This window comes from Ambystoma mexicanum, chromosome 2q (genome assembly GCF_040938575.1).
Source record: "Ambystoma mexicanum isolate Mex_15411 chromosome 2q, UKY_AmexF1_1, whole genome shotgun sequence".
Classification (NCBI taxonomy): Eukaryota; Metazoa; Chordata; class Amphibia; order Caudata; family Ambystomatidae; genus Ambystoma; species Ambystoma mexicanum.
The window spans coordinates 281,032,954-281,056,229 of NC_090924.1; the positions used below are offsets into that span (position 1 = coordinate 281,032,954).

Below are 23,276 nucleotides of genomic sequence, written 5' to 3' on the forward strand. Positions count from 1 at the left end.
TGTTTTATAACTTGTTGATGTGGTAATACTAAACAAAAAATGCCATCTTTTAGTGTGTAAGGAACAAGTTACTTACCTGTAACTGTTGTTCTCCAGCATGGGTCTGGCATGGATTCACATGCTCATGAATATTCCCCGTCGCCAGGCCGGGAATCCTCGGTATAGAAAAAAATCAGTATCAGTTTCGTTTCTGATCTGTCTTTCTTAGTAGTAACCAAACACTGGTCTCTGGGTCATACTGCCCCCAGCCAATGACTGCCCTCTCCCTAAACCCCACCTCTGGCAGCCATCCTCACATTTGGTAGCACCTAAAGTGGCAGTATGACCAAGTGAAGAGCCGCAGAGGGGTAGGCGGGAGGGTTCGCATGTGAATCCATGCCAGACCCATGCTGGAGAACAACAATTACAGGTAAGTAACTTGTTCCTTCTCCAGCATGGGGTCTGGCATGGATTCACATGCTCATGAATAAGAGAATACATAGGAGTACACACATGCACAACCACGGGAGGTTGCAACAGGCTCAACATTAAGCAATACAACAACTCAACATTAAGCATCTCTTACCTCCTCACCAGGCTCACCTTAAGCAAACAGGTTGCGCAGCACTGCTTGGCCGACCCTGGACTCCTCCGTGGAGTCCAGATCGAGGCAGTAGAATCTTGTGAAGGTGTGCGTCGCAGGGGCACACCAGACAGGAACGCCGTGGTAGCAGCGATCACTCTGGTTGAATGGGCTCTCAGACGGCCGGGCAGCGGTCGGTTTGCCAACCGGTGACAGTGCATGATGCAGCCGGAGAGCCATCTGGAAATGGAAGTCTTCGAGAGAGCCTTCCCTTGATTCACAATCCCAAAGTTCACAAACAGCTGTGATGTCTTCCGAAAACTCTTTGTGCAGTCCACGTAGAACTTCAGCGCTCTAGCTACGTCCAGCGAGTGCAGAGTCCTTTCAGCCGACGTCGAAGGAGACGGGAAGAAAACTGGCAACACCAAGGGTTTGTTGAGGTGGAAGTCCGACGGCACCTTGGGCATGAAGGAGGGGTGCGTCCTCAGCACCACCCTCGTGTCGTGAAACGTCAAGTACGGCGGCTTGCAAGATAGGGCCTGGATCTCTCCCACTCGTTGTGCAGAGGTGATGGCCACGAGAAACGCTGTCTTCCACGACACAAACTTCAACGGTGCCGAATGCATAGGCTCAAATGGGGCCCCCATGAGCCTGGTCAGCCCCACGTTGAGCTCCCACGCAGGGGCAGGGGACTTCACCGGCGGGAATGATCGGAACAATCCTTTCATAAATTCCTTCACCAGTCGATGAGACCACAAGGACGCCCGTCCCGTAGTTCTGGTGTATCGTGAGATGGCGGCCAGATGTATCTTGATGGAAGCGTGAGCTAGTCCAGCCTTGGCCAATGACAGTAGGTACGGCAATACTTGAGGGGCCGTAATCCGCAGAATGTTAATCTTCTGTGCACGGCACCAGACAGAGAACCTCTTCCATTTATGTCTGTAGCACTTGAGAGTTGAGGACACCCTGGCCTTTGCAAGAACCTCTCTGCAGTCGGCAGGGATGTCGTACCCTCCAAACTCTAGTGCTGCAGGAGCCAGGCCTGCAAGTTCAGCGACTCCGGGTTGTGGTGAAGAATGGCGCCTCCATCTCTGGAGAGAAGATCTGCGTCCGTCGGCAGCTTGACTGGTGTGGACGTTGACAAGTCCAGAAGGTCCGGGAACCAGATCTGTCTCGGCCACGCCGGTGCAACGAGGATCATCCTGCACCGGGACCTCTTGAGCTGGTTGATGAGCCGGAGCAGCAACGGCAGCAGAGGGAACGCATAAAGAAATAGGCCGTCCCAGGGGAACGAGAAAGCATCGCCCATGCTCCTCGGCTGGGGGAACCTGCTGGCGAACCTCCAGCACTTGGAATTCGTCGCCGTCGCAAAGAGATCGATTTGGGGTTCGCCCCATTGTCGGAAGAGTCGATCCACTTGATCCTGGCGTAGTTCCCACTCGTGGCACGAGCGCAGCTCTCTGCTGAGTGAGTCGGCGATCGTGTTTTTTATTCCTGCCAGATGAAGAGGCACCAGAAACATCCCTTGGGCGACGGCCCAATGCCACAGATCCTGGGCTTCCTTGGATAGGGCAGGGGATCTGGTTCCGCCCTGCTTCCGGATGTAGAACATCGTGGTGGTGTTGTCGGTGAAGATCCTCACCACCTTGCCCTTGAGGGACGGAAGAAAAGACCTGAGGGCCCAGAACACTGCGCAGAGCTCCAAGATGTTGATGTGGAGTGACTTCTCCTCCGGGAGCCATGGCCTCTCGCGTGAAGATCTCCAGAGTGCACTCCCCAACCTTCCAGGGAGGCATCCGTCGTCACCGTCACCTGGTGAGCTGGGGTCTGAAAGTCCATGCCCGCCGACAGATGAGAGCGGGTACCCCACCACCGGATCGCCTGACGGAACGTCTCGTTGAGAGGGATCCTGTCCTCGAAGCTGCCCGTCGACTGGACCCAGCGGGCGTCGAGGAACTCTTGTAAGGGGCGCACCCGAAGCCTGCATAGGCGCACCAGATAAATGCAGGAGGACATCATCCCGAGGAGGGACTTGATAAATCTTACCCTGGCCATATCCGTGGCCAGCAGACGCTGCACCTTGCCCAGAATGGTCCTGGTCCTTTCCTCACACGGCGAGGCCAGCCGCGCCACTGTGTCGAGCTTGGCTCCCAGAAACAGGGCGACTTGCGACGGAACCAGGTGGGATTTTGGAAAGTTGATGGAGAATCCCAGGTCCGTGAGCAGCTGGACGGTCTTCGCAGTGTGCTCCACGGCGAGCTCCCTTGTCCTTGCCCGGATGAGCCAGTCGTCCAGGTAGGGGTAGACGTGGATCCCCTGTAGGCGCAGCCGCGCCGCCACCGGTGCGAGGCACTTGGTGAACACCCTGGGTGCCGACTTCAATCCGAAAGGGTGGGCCTTGAACTGGTAGTGCCACCCTTGGACCACGAACCTGAGGAACTTTCGGTGTCTTTTTAGAATGGGGATGTGGAAGTACGCATCCTCCAAGTCCAAAGACGACAGAAAATCGCCCTCCTCCAGCTGTCCCAGCACGTGCTGGAGGGTGGCCATCTGGAACTTCTGTGCCTTGATTTACTTGTTCAGTCGTCGCAGGTCCAGAATGGGGCGCCATCCTCCTGTCTTCTTTTTTACGAGGAAGTACCTTGAGTAAACTCCGAAGCCCTGAAGCCTCTTTGGGACGAGCTCGATGGCACCCTTCTTGAGCATCGCCCTTACTTCCAACAGCAGTTGAGGGACGTGATTTTCCTTCCTGGCCACGGGTGGAATGCAAGGGCACTTCTTCTGAAACTCGAGGGCATGCCCTTGGGCCAGGGCATCCAGCACCCAACGGTCGGTGGAGATGGACTCCCACACGCTGACGAACCTCGCCAGCCGGCCTCTCACCGGGGTGCTTCGGCGGGGGCCCGACCCCACGGTCGGTTCAATCTTGTTTGGAGGCCGCCTTGCCTCCTTGACCTCCCTGCCAACGACGACAACGGGCACCACCTGACTTGCCGCGTCCCCTGTAGGCTTCCTGGGACGAAGATCTTGCCGCTTGGCGGTACGTGGAGGAGCCACTGCCGGATCCCTTGGAGGCACCTTGTCTGCCTCCGGAGCTCCGAAAGGACGGCCGTCATTGTTGGAGCACTCCCAGTGCCCGGGCAGTCTCCGTGTCTGTCTTGATGGCTTGAAGGGACTCATCAACCGCCTTCCCAAACAGGTTGTTCCCGTCGAAGGGCATGTCCAAAACCTTGGTTTGTACGTCCTGGCGGAAATCCGTCGCCTTGAGCCATCCTCGTCATCTCAGGCAAACGCCGTTGCCCAACTGACGGAAACCGGTGTCGGCGATGTCCGTTGCCACCGTGATGGCGTGGTCCGAAGCAATCTCACCTTCCTGTAGGATTTCAAGGGCCTCAGCCCTTTTGGCGTCCGGAAGGAAGTCCAACAGAGGGGCGATTTTGAACCACAACTCCCTGTCGTAGCGGGCTACGATAGCCAGGGCGTTGGCCGCCTTGATAGTCGTCGCTGCGGATGAGATGACCCGTCGTCCCATCGTGTCCAGCTTCCTGCCCTCGCCGTCCGGCGGGGAAGTTGATGTCGAGGCCGATGCCCCGCCAGCTTTCTTCTTTGCCGCCGCCGAGACGACCGAATCCGGGGTAGGTTGCGCCCGAAGGCACAAGGGGGCAGCGTCGGGGACCCGGTACTTCTTCTCGTACCGGTCCCTCTTTGCCGGCGCCGTGGCAGGGTTCTTGAGGAGGGCGTCATCAAGAAGTGGTACGGCGAGGACCGTCTTCCTTTTAGCCTCGCGCCGTTGGTAAAGGAACCCTTCCTTCTTCTTCTCTTCTGGGCAGAGCTGGAGAGCTCGGATGCCCTGGAAATCATGGCATGAAAGGATCCAATCTCGTCGGGCGGGGGGAAGGCAGAGCAGTTGGGAGAGGTGGCGTAGGATGCGTCGTCGTCCTCTTATGCGGTGGACTTTCCGAAGGTCCCGGCTCTGGTTCCCCTGTCGGGTCTGGCTCAGGTACCTCCGTCGGGGGGAGGGGCAACCTTGTCCTTATCTCCGAGCATAAGGACTGAATCGCTGACAAAATGGCCGCAGAAGTGCCCTGCGGTGCCGGAAACGATGGGCGCGAGGGCTCTTGAGGAACGTCGTCGGCGACACCGTCGCTCTCGACGTCGCCCTCGTTGGGATCCCTCCCGATGGACTGGGCCTCTTCCACGACTTCGATGAGCTCTTCTTCAGAGGTCGTGTCCGTATCTACGATGGCCACCTGCCCTTCCCCCACCTTTTCCAACGAGGACTGGGGGTCTTCTCAATGGGCCTGAAAGACGACTCCCTCCGCGGTGGCAGGGAGACTCTGGGTCCTGAGGTCGCCTCCACTGGCGTAGCCTCCACAGGCTGAGCCAGGGCCGCTGCGATATCCTCAACCGAGGTCTTAGCAGGGTGAATTAAGGCCATCGTCACCTTCTGTACGCCTGGGGCCTTCACCTTGGGGGGAGGGTCCGAGCCTCGCTCCCTCTCTGCCGGAATCTTCGAGATCGACCGGGGCCTCTCCAGATGCTTTGCCGGGTTCTCAGACTTCCTCTTACCCGAGCCAGAGTGTTGGCTCGTGGTTGATGGCGCCGGGGAGGATGCGCCCTGCCTGGCAGCTAAGGAGCCCGACCGCTCGGCGCTCCTGGTGCCCGTGGACTCGCGGTACTTGGCCTTTTGTGGGGCCCCCGTCGCCGGGGCACCGTCACAGGACTAAGAAGACCGCTCGGACTTCTTTTTCTTCTTCTCGCCTGACGGGCTCTTCCCTTCCAGCCAGTTGGCGAGACGGAAGTGCCGATCCTTCATGGTCCGCTCCGACATGTTCCCACAAAACGCACAGTCCTTCTCCGTGTGCGTCTTGTCCTCATGGAGACAGTAGAGGCATAACGAATGCTCGTCCTCCTTGAAAACATTCTGAAACTGGCATCCAAGGCAGGTCCTGAACAGCTTCCCGGGCATCGAGCTTCCTTTCTCCTGGGCCATGTCCGGGGTAGGCCTCGGAACTTCTGGAATCCTCCAAAAGCGTAACTCGACGAAATCTTCACCCTTGAGGGGCGTAGAAAACTCTGAAACGGATCCCTGTTGATCGGATGTAGAAACGGTGGAGCTTGAGGCTCTAATTTAACCGAAAAATGAGAAAAATCTCCTGAAAAAGCGTGAAAACGCAGCAAAAGCTTGAGAGCTACAGCACGAGGACTCCCAACACTTGAACGTGCGGTAAAAATCTGAGGATGGCTGCCAGAGGCGGGGCTTAGGGAGAGGGCAGTCATTGGCTGGGGGCACGGCAGTATGAACCAGAGACCAGTGATTGGTTACTACTAAGAAAGACAGATCAGAAACAAAACTGATACTGATTTTTTTCTATACCAAGGATTCCCGGCCTTGGGGAATATTCATGAGCATATGAATCCATGCCAGACCCCATGCTGGAGAAACTAAAAGCCTAACAAATAATTGTATTTTTATACTTACCCGTCTAACTGGAATTACTAATGTTGCTCTGTGTGGGCTCATTGTCTCCCTAGACCACTCTCAAACCCGTCCTGAGATGAAGCCTTGCCGCTCTGCTACCGTACCTTTATTGCATTTGGCTAGCCTCTCAGAGCCTTTTTTTTTTAACTGTTCACCATAATAGGGTGCCCTCCCAAAAATCTACCATCATGGCCGAGATAGGAAATCCATCTTAGCACACATCGGATTGCACATTTTAAAGATGATGATGATTAAGGGGATGAGTACTATTTTACATAATGAAAGCAGGACACCAACCATAAACTCAAGTTTACTCAAAAGCAAACACATACCTCTGTGTAGAAGACTTTATGTTCAACAACATTTAGATCCATTGTAAATAGTCGGGGCTGCAGAGTGGTACAGAAAGTGTTCCCTTCCATCAGACCGATTTGGGCATTGGCAGGCTGATGTCGAAGTAAGTGCTTTCTAGGTGGAACCATGTCTTGTAGAACCTTAAAAACAAAACAACCAACTAAAATATAGGAATTGCAAAGGGTTGCATGCAGTAAAAATCAGGTGAAAAGAAAGCAGCATAGGCAAACCTCAGTGATTGTCACTATCGTAGGCAATTGTTTAAACCGTGTACAGTGGGAAGAGCAGAGAGTAAATCTAAAAGAATAGCTCCATTTGCAACCCTGTGTGTATAGGTCTCTTGGAATAACTAAGACCCAGTTAATCAGAAAACCAGCTGCACAGCACAGAGGCATACATTTATGCATCATGAAAAGGAGTATCTGGCTTGGCCTTTGCACCCACCATATTTATGAGTGATAATGTTCATTTTTTGCCCCTTGAAGTAAGTAGAAAGCTTGCCTGTGCCTCTCTGTGTGCGTGCGTCTGTCACTGTGCGCGTGTAGAGCGGCCTTTAGGGATTTTCAGAGGATTTGTTGACATCACAACACCATTGTATTTATTTATTTATTCAGATTTGTAGAGCGCACGTCAGCCCGGGGGCATCGTGGCGCTTGTTACAGACAATATCTTGGTTACATAGGATACAGTAATTACATACAATACAGAATTTACAGTAGACATGTATACATTAATGACGCAGTATATTTACAAGGATTCCTAAGAGTTTCCTACTTATTTTGCAAGGACCAAGGTTTTCAGTTTCAGGCGAAAAATAGGGAGTGAGTTTTCCACTCTAATGTCTGCAGGGAGAGTGTTCCATGTCTTGGCTGCAATGTAGGGGAAACTTAAACCTCCGGCTTTGGCTTTTCTGATGCGTGGGATGCAGATTAGGTTGGAGTATTGCGTCCTGGTGGGACGGGAGGAGGAGGGTTTGAGGATGGTTTCAGATAGATAGGACGGGGCGGAGAGAAAGAGGCATTTGTGGGTGAGGGTGAGGATTTTGATCCGTTCTTTGACCAGGAGCCATTGGGCTGAGTGCCTGGCTTGGGTGATATGCTCTCTTCTCGGGATGCTAAGAGCGGCCCGGAGAGCATTGTTCTGAGTGACTTGTAGTCTGTTTATGTTTTTGGCTGAAGTGCCTGCTAGGAGTGCATCGCAGTAGTCCAACTTGGCTCCAATGGTTGCCCTCGCTATAGAGAGGCAGTTGGGTTTAGAGAGGTAGGGTTTGATGGCGTTTATGAGTTTGGCGGTGTGTGCGGATGCAGAAGTGATAGCGCTGACTTGTCTAGTCATAGATAGTGAAGAGTCAAGGTATACTCCCAGTGTCTTTACGGCTGTGGATACGGGGATGATGGAGTTGTCAATGGAGAAGTTGGCGTACAGTTTGTCAAGTTTGTCTAGGGTGTTCTGCTGACCTAATATGATTTCAGTCTTGTCACCATTGAAGCAGAGGCCATTAACTGCCATCCATGCCTTGATGACGGAGTAGATTGTGTGGAGTGCCTTGGCAACTTCGTTGTATGATCCTGTGAGTGGTACGAGTACTTGTGTGTCGTCCACGCAGTTCGTGTATGTGATGCCGTATGAGTCAAGTTTGTCAAAGAGGGGCTTGGTGAACAAGTTCTAGAGTGTGGGTGCAGTGCAAGATCCTTGAGGGACCCCGCGGTGGATTGTCGTGGGTGTGGCGTTGGCGATGTCCGAGAAGACTTTCATGGCTCTACCCTCTAGCAAGGAAGTGATCCAGAGGGCTGCTTCTTTGGAGAAGTTGGCTGAGTGTGTGAGATGTGAAGTGAGAGTCTTGTGATCAACCAGATCGAAGGCGGCTGAGAGATCTAAAAGGAGCAGGAGAGCAGGCTTGCCTTTGTCCATGATTTGGGTGATCTGACTCTTCAGATTTACTAGGGCTGTTTCTGTGCCATGTCCTTTCCGGAAGCCTGACTACCTAGTTCCGAGGATGGAGTGGGTTTCCAGAAAATGTTGGATTTGGCAGTGTGCGCCTTTGTCCAGTAGTTTCAGCAGGAATGGCACCATGGTTATTGGTCTGTAGTTGTTAGGTTGTAAGGGGTCAAGAGTAGTTTTTTTTAGGAGAGGCCGGACCCAAGCCTCTTTGAGGTTGGCTGGGATGATGCCCGTTTTAAAATACGCGTTGATGAATGCCGTGAAGAGCGGCGCAAAGCAGTCTACGCAGTCTTTGACAAGTTTTGGTGGGCAAATATCGCCTTTACAGGGTGAGGGTTTGAGATTGTTTAGTATGTTAATAACTTCTGATTCAGTGACGTCTCTGAAGGAGACTTAGACGAGGTGGGTGGGGTGTTGGTAGGTTTAGTTCCTGTCTGTTGAGGTAGTGCTTTGCAGTGGTCTTTGATTTTCATTTGGAGAAGGTCAATTTTGTGTAGCATGGCAGCTTGAATGCTGGTACACCAGGCTTCGTCTTTGATTATTTCGTCCGGTGTATTAGGGGGGGGAGATGAGCTCATTAAAAATGGCAAAGATCTCTTTGGAGTGAGATTTAGCATTGGAAATTCGTGTGTTGAAGGCGTTGGCTTTGGCATTGGTGATAGTTATCTTGTATTGGTGGGAGATAAAATTGAATTTGTTTTTGGTACTGGTACAGAGGTCAGATTGCCAATTTTTTAGTGCTGCTCTTTTGTGGGATCGCATGGAGTGCAGTTCTTCAGTAAAGCATGAGTTGGTGTGTAGGGATTTTTTCTCTTTTTTCCATTCGAGTGGTGCCATTTCATGGATAGCTTTGGTGATGACATCTTTGTAGATGTCTGTTAGGATATTGGGGTCATTAGGGAATGGGGGAGCTAGCTCGGGGATATTGAGGTATGGGCGCAGGTTATCCTCTGAGTTTTTTAGAGCTTCTGACTTGTGCGGCGCTAGTAGGGGTCAAGAGTTTTGTGGTTTTTGGTGATAGGAATAGAGAAATCGATGCAGTTGTGGTCAGTCCAGGGCATTGAGGAGTTAGAGGCGATAGTGGAGAGGCAGTTATGGTCTGCAATCCAGTCAAGAATGCGTCCTTTGGTGTGAGTAGGACTTTTTGGGTGAAGCCCAGGTCATTGAGTTCCTTGGTGAGAGTGGCTGCGGATTTGTCCTTGGTATCGTTGAAACCGAGATTGAGGTCTCCTAGTAGAAAGGTTTTGGTGGAGCTTTTGATATTATTGCTGAGGATATGGATGATGTTGTCTTGGGAGTCTAGGGTGTTGCCTGGGGGGCGGTATAGTAGGTGAATATTGATGGTGCTGTTGGGTGACAGTGTTAGTTTGGCCGATAGGAGGTCATAGTTGTTGGTCGAGGGGTGAATGACAGGTCGAAGCTGGACAGGTCGGAGCTGTACCTAAATCTTTTGGCTCCGATCCAGTCTGTTTGGCATTTCGTTTACAAATATGAGCTTTAGCTTTTGAGTCGTGTTCAGCTAGGTATGCTTTGCAATCAGATAGTTGCTAGGCGTCTACGTAGAACATCTGAATGCAGGGCTTTTTGGAGCTAGGGGCCGACTAATAGGGTGTCTCTAAAGCAAGACCTTTATGTAGCTGATATGGGTCTGACTTATACCCTTTTCTCCGTGTTAGGACAGTTTTTCTGAAGTCCAACTAAGGGCTTAGTGAAACCATACGACAGAGTAAAAAAACTCCACTCTTAGTATAAGGTTGTACCACCTGAGTATTAGGTAGCGTGGACAGAGCAGCCAGGCGTATCTTAGGAGGGAGAGAGGGATGTAGCTTGTGTTAGGTAAGAATTCATGCAGTAACACTGTGCGAGACTACTCAACAGGTATCTGCTTGGTATTAGGTAACCCACCTTTTGGTATAGGCCTGTACTACACAAGTTGGTATTGTGCGTTGTTTAGTTATACATATTGTTTAGTTATAAATATCGTGAGTGTCTGTGTGCCCCCCTGCCCCTCCGTGAGTGTCTGTGTGCCCCCCTGCCCCTCCATGAGTGTCTGTATGCCCCCCTGCCCCTCCGTGAGTGTCTGTGCGCCCCCCCTGCCCGTGAGTGTCTGTGTGCCCCCCTGCCCCTCCGTGAGTGTCTGTGTGCCCCCCTCCGTGAGTGTCTGTGCGCCCCCCTGCCCCCCCGTGAGTGTCTGTGCGCCCCCCTGCCCCTCCGTGAGTGTCTGTGCGCCCCCCTGCCCCTCCGTGAGTGTCTGTGCGCCCCCCTGCCCCTCCGTGAGTGTCTGTGTGCCCCCCTACACCTCAGTGAGTGTCTCTGCGCCCTGACCCTGCTTGCTCCCCCCCTCCTTTGCTCTGCGTTCCACCCCCCTTCCTGCCTCCTTCCCTTCCCCCTCCTCACTTCCATCCTCTTCTACTACCTTCCTACTCCCACCTTCTGTATTCTCCCTCCTCTCAGACTTCCCCCTCCTAGCACTTACTCCTATCATCTGTTCCGTGACTCTTGATAGCAGCTTGTCTGTCTCCCCTCCTCCCCCCTTGTTCTCTCCCCCCTCCCCTGCTTTTCAAATTTGTCACCGACATTTTTGCTCAGTAGCTTGCCTTGTTCTCCTTCCACCTCCGTCCCCTTGTACCCCCTCCCACCCCACCTCTTGTTACCACCTGCACTGCGTAAATTGTCGTCAGACACAGTAATGTTACTGCTTGCTTTGTTCTCCTGCCTATCCATTACCTCTTGCCTTACTTGTTCTATGCACTTGCACTATCAGAAATGTCGACAGGCCTATTATGATAGTTATTTTCACATTCTGTATTGTTTCAAGGACTTTTGCTGAATGTGGCTGTATTTTCCTATGTCCCCTCCCTCCTTGAAGCGCTTTGAAACACATTGTGTATAGGCGCTATATAAATAAACTATCATATCATATCATAGTTATTTATTTAACATCAATTTTTAACTAAGCATTCTTTAACCCCTTAAGTGCCAAGGACGAGCTATCTCGTCATTGGCATTACGTTCCTGATGCCAAGGACGAGATAGATTGTCCTTTTGGCACTTTATTTTGTGCGATCGCACAAAAGTGAAATCCAACCAACGGGGCTATGTGAGAGGGAGGTTCCTCCTCACGGACTGGGGGTTGAATTTCTTTCAGTTTAACGTCAGCGTGCGCAACGCACGCTGACATGAAACTGAAAATAATTTCACTGTGGCAGCCATTTTGGGCTGCTGCAATGAAAGAGAGAAGGTGAGTGCCCTTCTCCCTCTACCTCGATCTCCGGCATTATCTCCACCTTTTTTGAAGCATTGCTGGGCACAGATCGGGCGCAGAGCGCTCGGTCCGTGCCCAGCAATGCCACTATACCAACATGGATCTGTGTGTGACGTGGGGGGCTGAGGGGGCTGCTTACTATGTAAGCGGCCCTCTCCCCCCGGTCCCCAAAGAATGGGGCTGCAGGTTTGGGCCCAACTGGGGGCAGAGAGGTGTGCATGCCCCTAGGGACGGGGCAAAACAAAAGGTTAGATTTGGAGGGATGTGGAGCCAGGTTTTTTCTCTTTATAATGGAAGGAGAGTGGCCCTCTACCCACCCCACCCCAAGTGGATGGGGGGGCACCTCATGTAGCCCTCTCTGGGGGCAGATGATTTCGCCCGTCCATTTGGGGAGGGGGGGGGCGTCCAAACAGAATTCTTGTCACAGCCCCACTGCCGCCCCCCAGGCCCCCAAGTATTGGGCAGTATGTTTAGCCCCCCGCCCCTGGGGCAGATGGGCACAGTAATGTGCCCATCTGCCTCAGGGGAAGGGGCAAAACAAAAACAATTTAAAAAAATTGCGTTTTGATGGGGGCTGGGAGGCACCCTAAACCACCAGTGAGTTATGTATTGAAAAGGGGGTGGCCCTCCCCCCACCTTAACTGCATGGAGGGCATCTCATGTAGCCCTCCCTGGGAGCAGATTACTGACCCTAGCAAGGGGCATCTGCCCCCAGGGAGGGGATGAGATGAGCTGCCCCCACATCCACTTGGGATGGGGGCAGGGGGCCACCAGAAAGCTTGGGACAGGTCCCCCAATGGATGGGGTGGTAGGTTTTGGCACCCTGGGGGCAGATGGGCACAGTAATATCCCCATCTGCCCCTAGGTAAGTGGCAAAACAAAAAACAAAAAAAAAATATGAACAAATAGCAATGCATTTAGGTGGCGACCCAAAATGGAGGGGGGCATCTCAGTGTTAGGGAGAATTCTCAGAAATTTGCCAATTCACTCCACCTTAGAGACCCCGAGCAACTTTGCTGGATTTTGAGGACTTGATTTATTTAACCTGGAGAGAGTGTGACCCGTTTCCCCACTCTCTCATGTATTTTAATGTGAATTTTACCTCTGTTTCTTTTGGTTATGGAGTCTGACAAACTCCATAGGCATCATCTTTTACATTGTGTCACACAGCACCTTCAGTGCAGTGGCGCAGGGAAGTCTTTCAGATTTCCCCAAGGTTTAAATACCTTCTCTGGGATAAACTACTGTTTCCCAGAGCTGTAAAGTTAAATTGACTTTACTTGCCATTGTGACTTTCTAGACCCAGCACACACACTATCTTACAATAGAGTGCTTGAGGGGTTACTTAGTATCCCCTGTGTCTAGACCCTCATGTAACGTCTTTTATGTTGTACTTTCCTCACTGAATGGCTGGTGGCAGTGGTTTCATTTGAACTACCATGGTTTGCATTTACCCCGGACTGCGTTCGCGGCTCAGGTAAAGCAACCGCGGGAGCCATCTTTTTCAAAATGGCGCAGGAGCCATCTTTGACAAAATGGTCCATGGTTTTCTTTTTTCGCCATGTCTTTGTGGAAAGGTCCTTCTAGAGATTTTCTCTGCGCACCAAACCAGGTGTCTGTTCATTTCGCCTTTGGCGGGATTCAGGAGTGAAGCCCGCCTCTGGCTCCAGAGTGTCTGGGGTAGGCAGGAAGTGAGGTAGGTGCCCGAAACTCCCAGTGCTTAGTCTCCTAGGAGACCCAAATGCACTCTGTGGTGATTGGCTGGCTGACTGTCCGGCAAGGACAGCCACCCTGCTTGTGTCAGTGACAGCTAGGCTGGAATGAATGGGAGGGAACTGAATAAAAGGCGAATCTTTTGGATTGGAAGGCAGAGTCGACCACTGGACGAAGTAATTGAAGAGCTTGAAGAGGACGCCTGCTGCAACTCCTGGTCCATTGGTTTGCCCGGTGAAGCCCAGCTGCAATGCCGAAATGCCAAGTTTCCATCGACAGAGAAGCCCCTGCAAGGACGACTTCCCCCTTTGAGTCGGTGGGACCAATTAACTCCAAAGTAAGCCACCTGGACATCCATCTCGGAGCTGGTTGAATTTCCAGGGTTGCTGCTGGAAACCATATAGCCAGGGAGAGGAACACCAGATTGTGTGCATTGCTTTTAAGCTGGCCTAGAGCTTTTGGAAGATACTCCGGAATCCCAAGAAGCAGAACTGACCAATCCTGAGCCCCCTCAACAGAGTGTGTGACCCCAGAAGCAAGGAAAGTCCATCTCAACCGCCAGGAACCGCAGTGTTGCTATTTGCGGTAGATGCAAGGAGCTGAAACACGAAACAGCCACTGCAGGTGAAGTTTGCCAGTTGCAAGTTTTGACCATCCCAGTGCATTGCAGGAGTCCCCCGATGTCCTCCCTCTTGTCCCCACGACAGAGCCACCATCATTCACCGCAACCTGGACAAGACCTGCACCAATGAGGCCCATTTTTGTACTCAGCCACCATCATTCACCGCTGCCTCTAGGAGAGGACTGGAGCCCCAGGCATCCTGCCTGCTAACCGGGAGGAGCATCTGAAGCTCCACTGTGAGAACGAACAACCGCGATCCTCGCCTTCGACCCTATCCCGAGCGATTTTCTTGCATCCTGCTGCCCAAAGGAGCCCAGCTGATCATCCCGACAGCACACAAGAGCCCAGCTGTTCACCACGACTCTCCCCGTGTGCCTCACCGCCATTAGAGCCCACGAGCAGCTGATAGCTAAGATGGCCGCCCCAGCATAGTTTGCCTGGTTGCATAGCGACGCCGCCAACACGAGCCCGATTGGCCGCCCCCGCCTATACCAGCAAGGCGCCACAACCGGATGGTGTGAGCCGGCCCTTCCTGGACAAGGCCTGCACTGATAAGGCCCATTCCTGTCCTCAGCCTGTCGCCAGCCGCAGCAAAGCTGCGAGGAGACTTTCATATTTACACCCTCTCTCTAACAAACCTTATATGAGCTCTCCCTGCAAAACAGCTCGTATTCGTTATTAGCACTATCCCGCTCGTACTTCCTCCACCTGCCTGTACCTAAGATGGCTGCCGCCACCTGAGCTTCCTCCGCAGCCAGGAGACACACTCCTTCCCTGCCTAGCGAGGCCACTCACACGTGATGAATCCTGATCTTTGATTCTCCACCTCATCACTACGAACGATAACTCCGAATTACTGAGACATACTCAAATAACAGTTATGGAATGTGCCGGGAACATTGCCTACTACAGCATACCTCATATTGTCTAATCAGTTGCCTGTGATACATCACCACTGTAAGTACACACAGACTACCTGTACTATGCTATTTATAAATTTGCAATTAGTCTGCTCTATTTACACTTAACTAGTCACTGAGGTATCATGCTATACAAGTACCTATAATTTCAATTGCCTCTATATAGACCATTTGTGAAAATTAATTTGCATGCTGCCCCCCACTAGTTTAACTAGCCTACTTGTGTAGAGTGATTTGTATGCTGCCCCTTATTAGCTGAACTAGCCCACTTGTGTAGAGTGATTTGTATGCTGCCCCTTATTAGCTGAACTAGCCCATTTGCAAAGATGAACAAGTTACTCTCTTACCCGGTAACGTACTTTCGATGGCATGGTCCGATGACGTATTCCATATCTATGACAGTAATCACCACAGCTGTGCTGCTTAGGAAAATCTTTTGGCGTCTGCGTCCTGCGTCGATGACATCGATACGCCGCCCTCGAGGACCTCCTCCGACGGCGGACGTCACTGGATGTTATAAGTAGGACACACAACGCACGTAGCCTCAGTTGTAGTTTTTTCACAGAACGTGTGGCACCAATCTCCTGCTAGTCTGACCACACAAAGCCTTGCGGAAACGTAAGGTGCAATCGCTTAAGAAATTCTCTAGCGGGGGAAGGCAGGGAGGGAGCGATATGGAATACGTCATCGGACCATCCCATCGAAAGAACGTTACCAGGTAAGAGAGTAACTGGCTCTTCGAGGGGATTGGGTCCTCCGACGTATTACATATCTATGACAGACTCCCAAAGCAGTACCAATGCAAGGAGGTGGGAAAAGAATTTAAAAAAAGAAATTTAGAATGCCCAATCAAATTGCGGAGCAAAGGATCGCCTTCCCAAAGGCCAGATCCTGCCCACGGATGGAATTGAGGGAGTAGTGACGTACAAAAGTATGGACCGAAGCCCAGGTGGCTGCATCACAGATGTTACGAATCCGAACACCCCTGTGTAGGGCAGTAGAGGCAGCCATACTCCTGGTAGAATGGGCCCGCAAGCCGACCGGTGGGTCCTTACCGGCCAAGCGGTAACACTCAGAAATAGCCAGAATAATCCAGCGAGACAAAGTCTGCTTAGTCACAGCTTGTCCCAAACGCTTTCCAGCGTAACCAATGAAGAGTTGATCGTCCACTCTGACCAGGGACATGCGTGAAATATAAAAGCTTATAGCTCTCCTAGGATCGAGCCTATGGAGCCTCTCCTCTTCCTTACCAGGATGTGGAGGAGGATGAAATGCCGGAAGAACCACCTTCTGGCCTAAATGAAATTCCGACACCACCTTCGGAAGAAAGGAAGGACGAACTCGAAGGACAACCCTGTCCTTCTGAAATACAGTGAAGGGTGGCTTAACTGAAAGTGCCTGTAACTCACTTACTCTGCGAGCAAGTGACCGCAACCAAAAATACAGTTTTAAGAGTTAACAGTCTCAAAGCGCATGAATGCAAAGGCTTAAACGGAGCACCCATCAGAAACTTGAGGACAAGGTTCAAATCCCAACCAGGCACCTGGAAAGGTGACGGAGGGAACACAATAGTGAGTCCTTTTAGAAACTGAGAAATTAAAGGAATTTTAAAATAAGAACACTCTTCAGAAGAGCGCTTAAATATGGACAGCGCCGCCAGGTAACCTTTAATAGTACCCACTTGCAAGCCCCTGTGGGCCAAAAAAAGTAAAAAAGACAGAACCATAGGAATGTCACATGAAAAAGTATCCACATTCTTAACCCTGCACCAGTCGCAGAACTTTCGCCAACGGCAACGGTACAGGGATTTAGTTGCGGGCCTTCTAGCCAAAAGCAACACCTCCATAACGTCTTCAGGGTGGTCCCAATCCTTATACCTCAACCTTTCAGAAACCAGGCGTGAAGGTTGAGGGATCTGACCTCTGGATGGAGAACCTGACCCCCCTCCCATGAGAGCAGATCGTCTCGGTAGGGAAGACGAAGTGGAGGGCAGATGGACAAATCGAGAAGGTCCGGGTACGACGTCCGGAGCAATGACGTTCATCCGGGAACCGAACCTCCGCAGCACTTGCGGAATGACGGGGACTGGAGGAAACGCGTACAGCAGTGGGAATGACCACTCCACCACGGACGTGTCTCCTAAGGCTCCTCTTGGAGGAAATTCCCACAAGCAGAACCTTTTGCACTTCCGGTTGACACTGGAGGCGAAGAGATCCACTTGAGGGGTCCCCCTAAGGGCAAAGACCTCCAGGAGAATCTCCTGAGCCAGCTCCCACGCGTGAGAGATTGTGCTCTGCCTGCTCAGAGCGTCTGCCGTCTCGTTTTCGTCTCTGGCCAGATGAACTGCTGAGATCGAAATTTCCTGCTGTATGGCCCAGAACCAGAGCTACTTCGCCTCCCTGCACAGAGTAAGTGACCCTGCCCCCCCCCTTTTTGTTGAGGTAGTGCATGGCCACTGTGTTGTCCGTCAGGATCAGGACATTCTTTGCTCGAACAGTCGGCAGAAAAGCCTTCAGGGCAAGCCTGACGGCCCTCAGCTCCAACAGATTGATATGGAGTCTGGACTCCGACTGAGACCAACGACTGCTGACTGTCAACTCTTTGGCATGAGCTCCCCATCCCGTGAGGGATGCGTCCGTCACGATCGTCACCTCCGGCCAGGGTAGCCAAAAAGGAGGCCCCCTTCATCAGATTGCCTTCGACAGCCCACCACATAAGGTCCTGGGTGACCGAGGACAGCACCTGAACCGGGTCCGACATCCTGCCGGAGGACTAAGACCACTGGAGCTTGAGTGTCCATTGCAAAGATCTCATCTGCAACCTGGCCTCTGGCACCAGAAGAATGCAGGATGCCATGAGGCGGAGCAATCTCAAGAACTCGAACGCTGGGCAAGCTGAAACTTGTGCACCATCTGCTGAATGGGAGGAGCCCTCACCTGGGGAGGAAAACAGCCCCAGGGACGTGTCGAGCACTGCTCCGATGTACTGGAGCCTCTGAGTTGGCATCAAATGGGACTTCTTTAAGTTGAGGGAGAAGCCCAGCTTGTGAAGGGAGTGGCAGGTGACGGACAGATGATCCAGGACTTGCTCGGGAGAGCACGCCCTGATCAACCAATCGTCCAGGTAGACGTGAATCCCCCCTTTCCTGAGATGCGCTGCCACCGCTACCATGAGCTTGGTGAAGACCCTCGGGGCGGAGGTCAATCCGAACAGCAAGACCCGAAACTGAATGTGCGAGTCGCCAACTGCGAACCTCAGGTACTTCTTGTACTTTGGATGGATCGGCACATGAAAATAAGCGTCCTTGAGGTCGAGAGACATCAACCAGTCCTGAAGTTGAAGGGCCTGGAGGACTTGAGAGAGAGTAACCATCTTGAACTTGTCCTTCCTGAGGAGTTTGTTCAAACCGTGCAAGTCCATGATGGGTCTCAATCCCCTGTCTTTCTTGGAAATCGAAAAATAAGGGGAATACCATCCCTTGTTCCTCTCCGCTACAGGCACCAGTTCTATGGCGCCTTTCTCCAGCAGGGATTGGATTTCCTGCGCAAGGAGCGGATCCGGACTCTGCAGAGAGAGATTCCCCGGTAGATTGTTGTGAGGCCTCTGACAGAAAGAAGACAGTAGCCGTGGGCTATGATCTCCAGAACCCACACATCTGAAGTAATGGCATGCCACTCTACAAGATGCTGCGCCCGCCTACCCCCAACCAGCGAACCATGGGACATGGCCTCATGACTCAGCTGAAGCGGCTGCGGCGTTGCCTGAGGGCAAAGAGGCAACTGCCCGAGCGGCCTTGGCACTTCGAGTACCTCGTTTTCCACCTCTGGCACTGCTATGGTGGCCCCTTTGACTGGCAGCTCCTCTCGCTTTACCAAAGGATGAGTAATAACGAAAGGAACCTCCCCTCCATTGCTGTCCCCTAGGATGAAAAGGCGGAGGTTGTCGAACTGCAGCACCCAACGACTTTGCTGCAGCTTTGGAGGTCCGCAACTTCTCAAGGCTCTCATCAGCCTTGCTGCCAAAAAGATGTTCACCGTCAAAGGGCATGTTGAGGAGCCGGGCCTGCACATCAGGAGCAAACCCCGACTTCCACAACCACGCAAAACTGCGTATTACGGTGCTCGCCGCCATTGGCCGGCTGATCCAATCTGCCATGTCCAAACCCAACTGAACGGCCTCACACATGGCATCCTTGCCATCCTGGACCATAGCAAGGAAACCATCCTGTTCGTCCCATTCGGGAGTATGTTCAGCCGCTAAGAAAAAACAGTTCCACAGAGTGTGCGTGAAACAAAACAAGGCACATACGAAGTTGGCCGCCTGAAGCGCCATACCCCCTTAAGAAAACACTTTCTTTGCCCAACCATCAAAACGCTTGTCGTCCCCATCAGGAGAGATGGTAGGATACAACGCCTGCTTTGCTGGGGCTGTAGCCGCCTGCACCACCAAACTCTCTGGAGTGGGGTGCTTGGTCAAGTAGCAGGGGTCGCTACTGGCTGGACGGTATTTTCGCGACAAAGACTTGCCCACTGCCGGGAGACTCTCCGGAGCAGTCCAAGCCGCCGCCACCCTCCTCTGTAGAGCCATATGGAACGGCAGTACCGGGTCAGTTGGTGGACCTTGGTCGAGGATATCCATATGGTCATCCTGAAGAAAATCCCCTGGGGGAGCAGACCACCCCAAGTACTCTGTAACCCTAGACATAAGGTGACAGTACGAGGAGTCGGCATGAGTGCCAGGCTCAGGTCTACAAAACTCCACCTCCGGAGGTGTGTCCAGACCACTGGCGTCGTGCAGGGACTGACGCAGGTCCTCAATTTGGCTATGGCCCGATAGAATCTCATCTGGCACCGTATCAGGAACCATGCCATCATCAGAGCCCTCATCCACCTATGAAATGTACTCAAGATGGCGGTAAGAGGGCACAGAATGGGGAACAAAGCCATGCTTGACCTTGGCTAGAGCCTTTCTATGGGGTTCCACCGTGCCCCGGGGCACTCCTGTCGAAACAGCCTCAAAAGGCGTTGAGTGAATTGGCGTCGACAGCGAACGCGGAACCGACAGCATCGACGGCGTCGACACAGGACTCGAGGCCGGAGCCCCGAGCGAGTCCATCGACAGCCTGGGCGCCAATGGCGTTGACGACTTCTTCGGAGGCGGAGCCTCGAAAGAGTCCGTCGACGACGTTGGAGCCGACATCTTCCTCGAAGACATCACAGGTGCACACGGTCTCAAGCGCGTCGAGAACCTGGACCTGGAACGGGCATGACGAGAACGATTCCCCTTGTCTGAGCGGGACCTTTCCCATGAATCGTGCCGACCACCCTAGCCTGAAGGCGTACGAGCGGTGTCTCTCGACCCATCACGAGCGACCCCACTCGGAGGCAATTCAAGAATCGCTAGCATTTTCTTACCTAAGGAAGCCCATTCCTCCGGCGTTGCATGCTTGGTAGGATAAGCGACCCGCCGATGGGCGGAGTCCACGGATGAGGACGGGGAAGGCGACCGATGACGGCGCTAACGGGAGTGCCTCGAATAGGCAGAGAAGTGGCGGGACCTACTCCGGGACCGAGACCCACTGGACTTCCGATGACGATGCAGAGAGTCGCCCCTCGAATTGTCCGTCGAAAGCCTCGCAGACCTCGACTTCCGTGGCTTGGACACCTTACCTACCGACAGTTTCTTCTTGCGCTCCCGCAAGGCTTTGGACGTAAGCGACTGGCAGTCGACACAATCATCCGTATCATGGGCCTCCCCGAGGCACCAGAGGCAGGCGTCGTGCTAGTCCGTCACCAACATCTTGGACCCACAGTCCCCGCAATTCTTAAAGCCCGGACGCGGGGTGGAAGACGAGGTAGACATCACAAAGGATAACTTCACAAACTAACAGGTTCGAAGAACCGATAAAGAACAGAAACTCCAAAGAGTCGAGGCGCGCCGAGAACTGCGAAGCGAACACGTTCGCGGAAAAAAACAAAACTGAGGCTACGGGCTTCGTGCGTCCTGCTTATAACATCCAGTGACGTCGGCCGTCGGAGGAGGTCCTCGAGGGCGGCATATCGACATAGAAAGAGTTTCCGAAGCAGCACAGCTATGGTGATTACTGTCATAGATATGGAATACGTCGGAGGACCCAATCCCCTTGAAATTAATCTGTATGCTACCACCCACTAGTTCAACTTAATGACCATAGCACTGTTTACTAAAGTTCATAGGGCCGCACAGCCTAGCTACCTTTAGCTGCTCCACCTTCTCCTCTGTGCTGCATACCAACTGTACCTATTAACTAAATTTGTCCTAATAATGCTTGCCTTCCTAACCACTATAATTTTCCCATTCTGCATAATGCCCCACTCTGTACCTTGTACAGGAGGTTGCTTCATTAAGGTCAACGAAGGACTAGCCAAATTAGGATGCCAGCGTCATTACCCAGTGCCCTGCCCCACACCCTTCCTTCCATCCACTCCCCCATTCCCTAATGCACACAAAAATATCACCCTAACAATGCCATCATCATAGCGGCACCAACCTTCCCTAGACTGCGCAACAACACAGTGAAATCACCCTCATCTTTTGTGACCAAGATTAAGACAACTCCCATGTTAGGTCTCACTAGACTAAACAAACTTAGAACTAGAACCAAAACCCTCCACCTAGCTACTAAGCCCACCATTACCATAGATACATGCACCAGATTTATTACCACCCCCATTAATCACCAACTCACAGACTTCACTAAAAAACCTACCAAACCACCAATAAAGTCCAAAACCACCAATAAAGTTCAAAACCATCACCCACCCAACCCAAGGAATTCTCCACACCAAGTCACCACCCCCACGGCCAAAGGTGCACTTATTAACGCACGCTCTCTCTGAGCACACGCCATAGAAATCCACAACCTCATCTTGTATCAACAACTTGACATCCTGGTAGTCACCGAAACCCGACTACACCCTGCGGCAGGCCCACTCCTAGCCTTGCCATCCCCACAGGATACAGCATCCTTAGGACAGACAGGACCATCACCCAAGGAGGCGGAGTCCCCCTAATAGCTAGAACCTCACTGCAAATCAGAGCATGTCCATTGGAACAAATACAGGGCTACAAACTCCTATTAGTTAAATACACCCCCAATCCCAAAACCACCACCAATTTCCTGGTAGTGTACAGGACACCTAACAAAAACACACACCCCAATTTAGACATCCCCCTACTGTTAACGCCATTCATCAAACCTAACACTAAATGCATCATCCTCAGAGACATACATTTAGAATACAGTGACCCTCTAGATCTCGACGCATCAGCCTTCCATACAGCTATGTTAGACATGAATTTTGAACAGTTGATTAATGAACCCACTCACTCCAAAGTAAGAACACTGGACTGGATCCTCACCCTTAACTCTCAAATCATTATTGATTCCATCCTCACCGTAGACTGGTCAGACCAATTCGTGATCAGTTTTACAATGGAATATAACACTATTGATCACACCAGCCATAAACCTCCTAACTCTTTTGAAACCAGAAATATCAAAAGGCTCTCTGCTGATAATCTCTCCCCCACCCTGAGCTCAACTCTAGCCAACATAACTCCTAATACTAACAACCCAGCCTACCTAGCAGAGTGTTACCAACAAAGCCTGACCCATACCATTGATTCACTCGCCCCTATCATACCAAAACACTGAAATCAGACAAACGTTCTTGCTTCTGGTTCAATGAGGAACTAGTCTTCCTCAGACATATAAAAAGATCATCAGAGCACCTTCACAGAAAAACCAACACCCTTGAATCAGCAAAGGCGTTTGAAACAGCTAATAAAAATTACAAATCAGCCATAATTTCCCACAAAGCAAATGCTTTCAACCATCGCATCACCAATGCCAACTCCGACAGCAAAGAACTGTTCTCCATCCTCAGAGAGCTAGAGAACCCCTGTCAACTCACAGCACCCAACAATGCCAGCAAAACCTGGTGCAGTACTATACAAGACGCCCTATTCTCAAAAATCTCATCGTTACAAAAAAAATAGAGTAAAAAAAAAAACTCCTCGCAGAAAAAATACTTCCCACCATAACCATTAATCCATCCAACACCACTCCGTGCACTCCTTTTCACTTCACCCTTGTCTCAAACAAAGAAGTGCTAGACATAATAGCCAAACTCAAAGCTTCAAACCGTAAAAAAGACCAATTTTCATCCCACTTAGTCAAACTTTGCCCCCCTAACCCTATCACCCATTACCGAATTTGTCAACGCCTCCTTCAACTCAAACACAGTCCCTACCAGCATCAAAAAAGCATGGGTAACACCCCTCCTAAAAAAACTGACCCTTGATCCTTCAATCCCCACCAACTATCGACCAATTACCACAGTCCCATTTCTCCTAAAAATAATCGACAAAGTAGA

The 23,276-nt window shown here is 51.8% G+C and overlaps 1 protein-coding gene across 8 annotated transcripts in view; it reads right to left on the reverse strand.

The window, feature by feature from the left end:
- The window catches only part of TRRAP (transformation/transcription domain associated protein), a 2,065,012-nt gene that overhangs the window by 1,297,070 nt on the left and 744,666 nt on the right, over window positions 1–23,276 (reverse strand). For all 8 annotated transcript variants that reach the window (XM_069647248.1, XM_069647247.1, XM_069647244.1 and 5 more), the window contains one exon: window positions 6,377–6,538. In XM_069647248.1, the coding sequence (XP_069503349.1) occupies window positions 6,377–6,538 (162 nt within the window). The remainder of the gene's footprint in view (window positions 1–6,376; window positions 6,539–23,276) is intronic.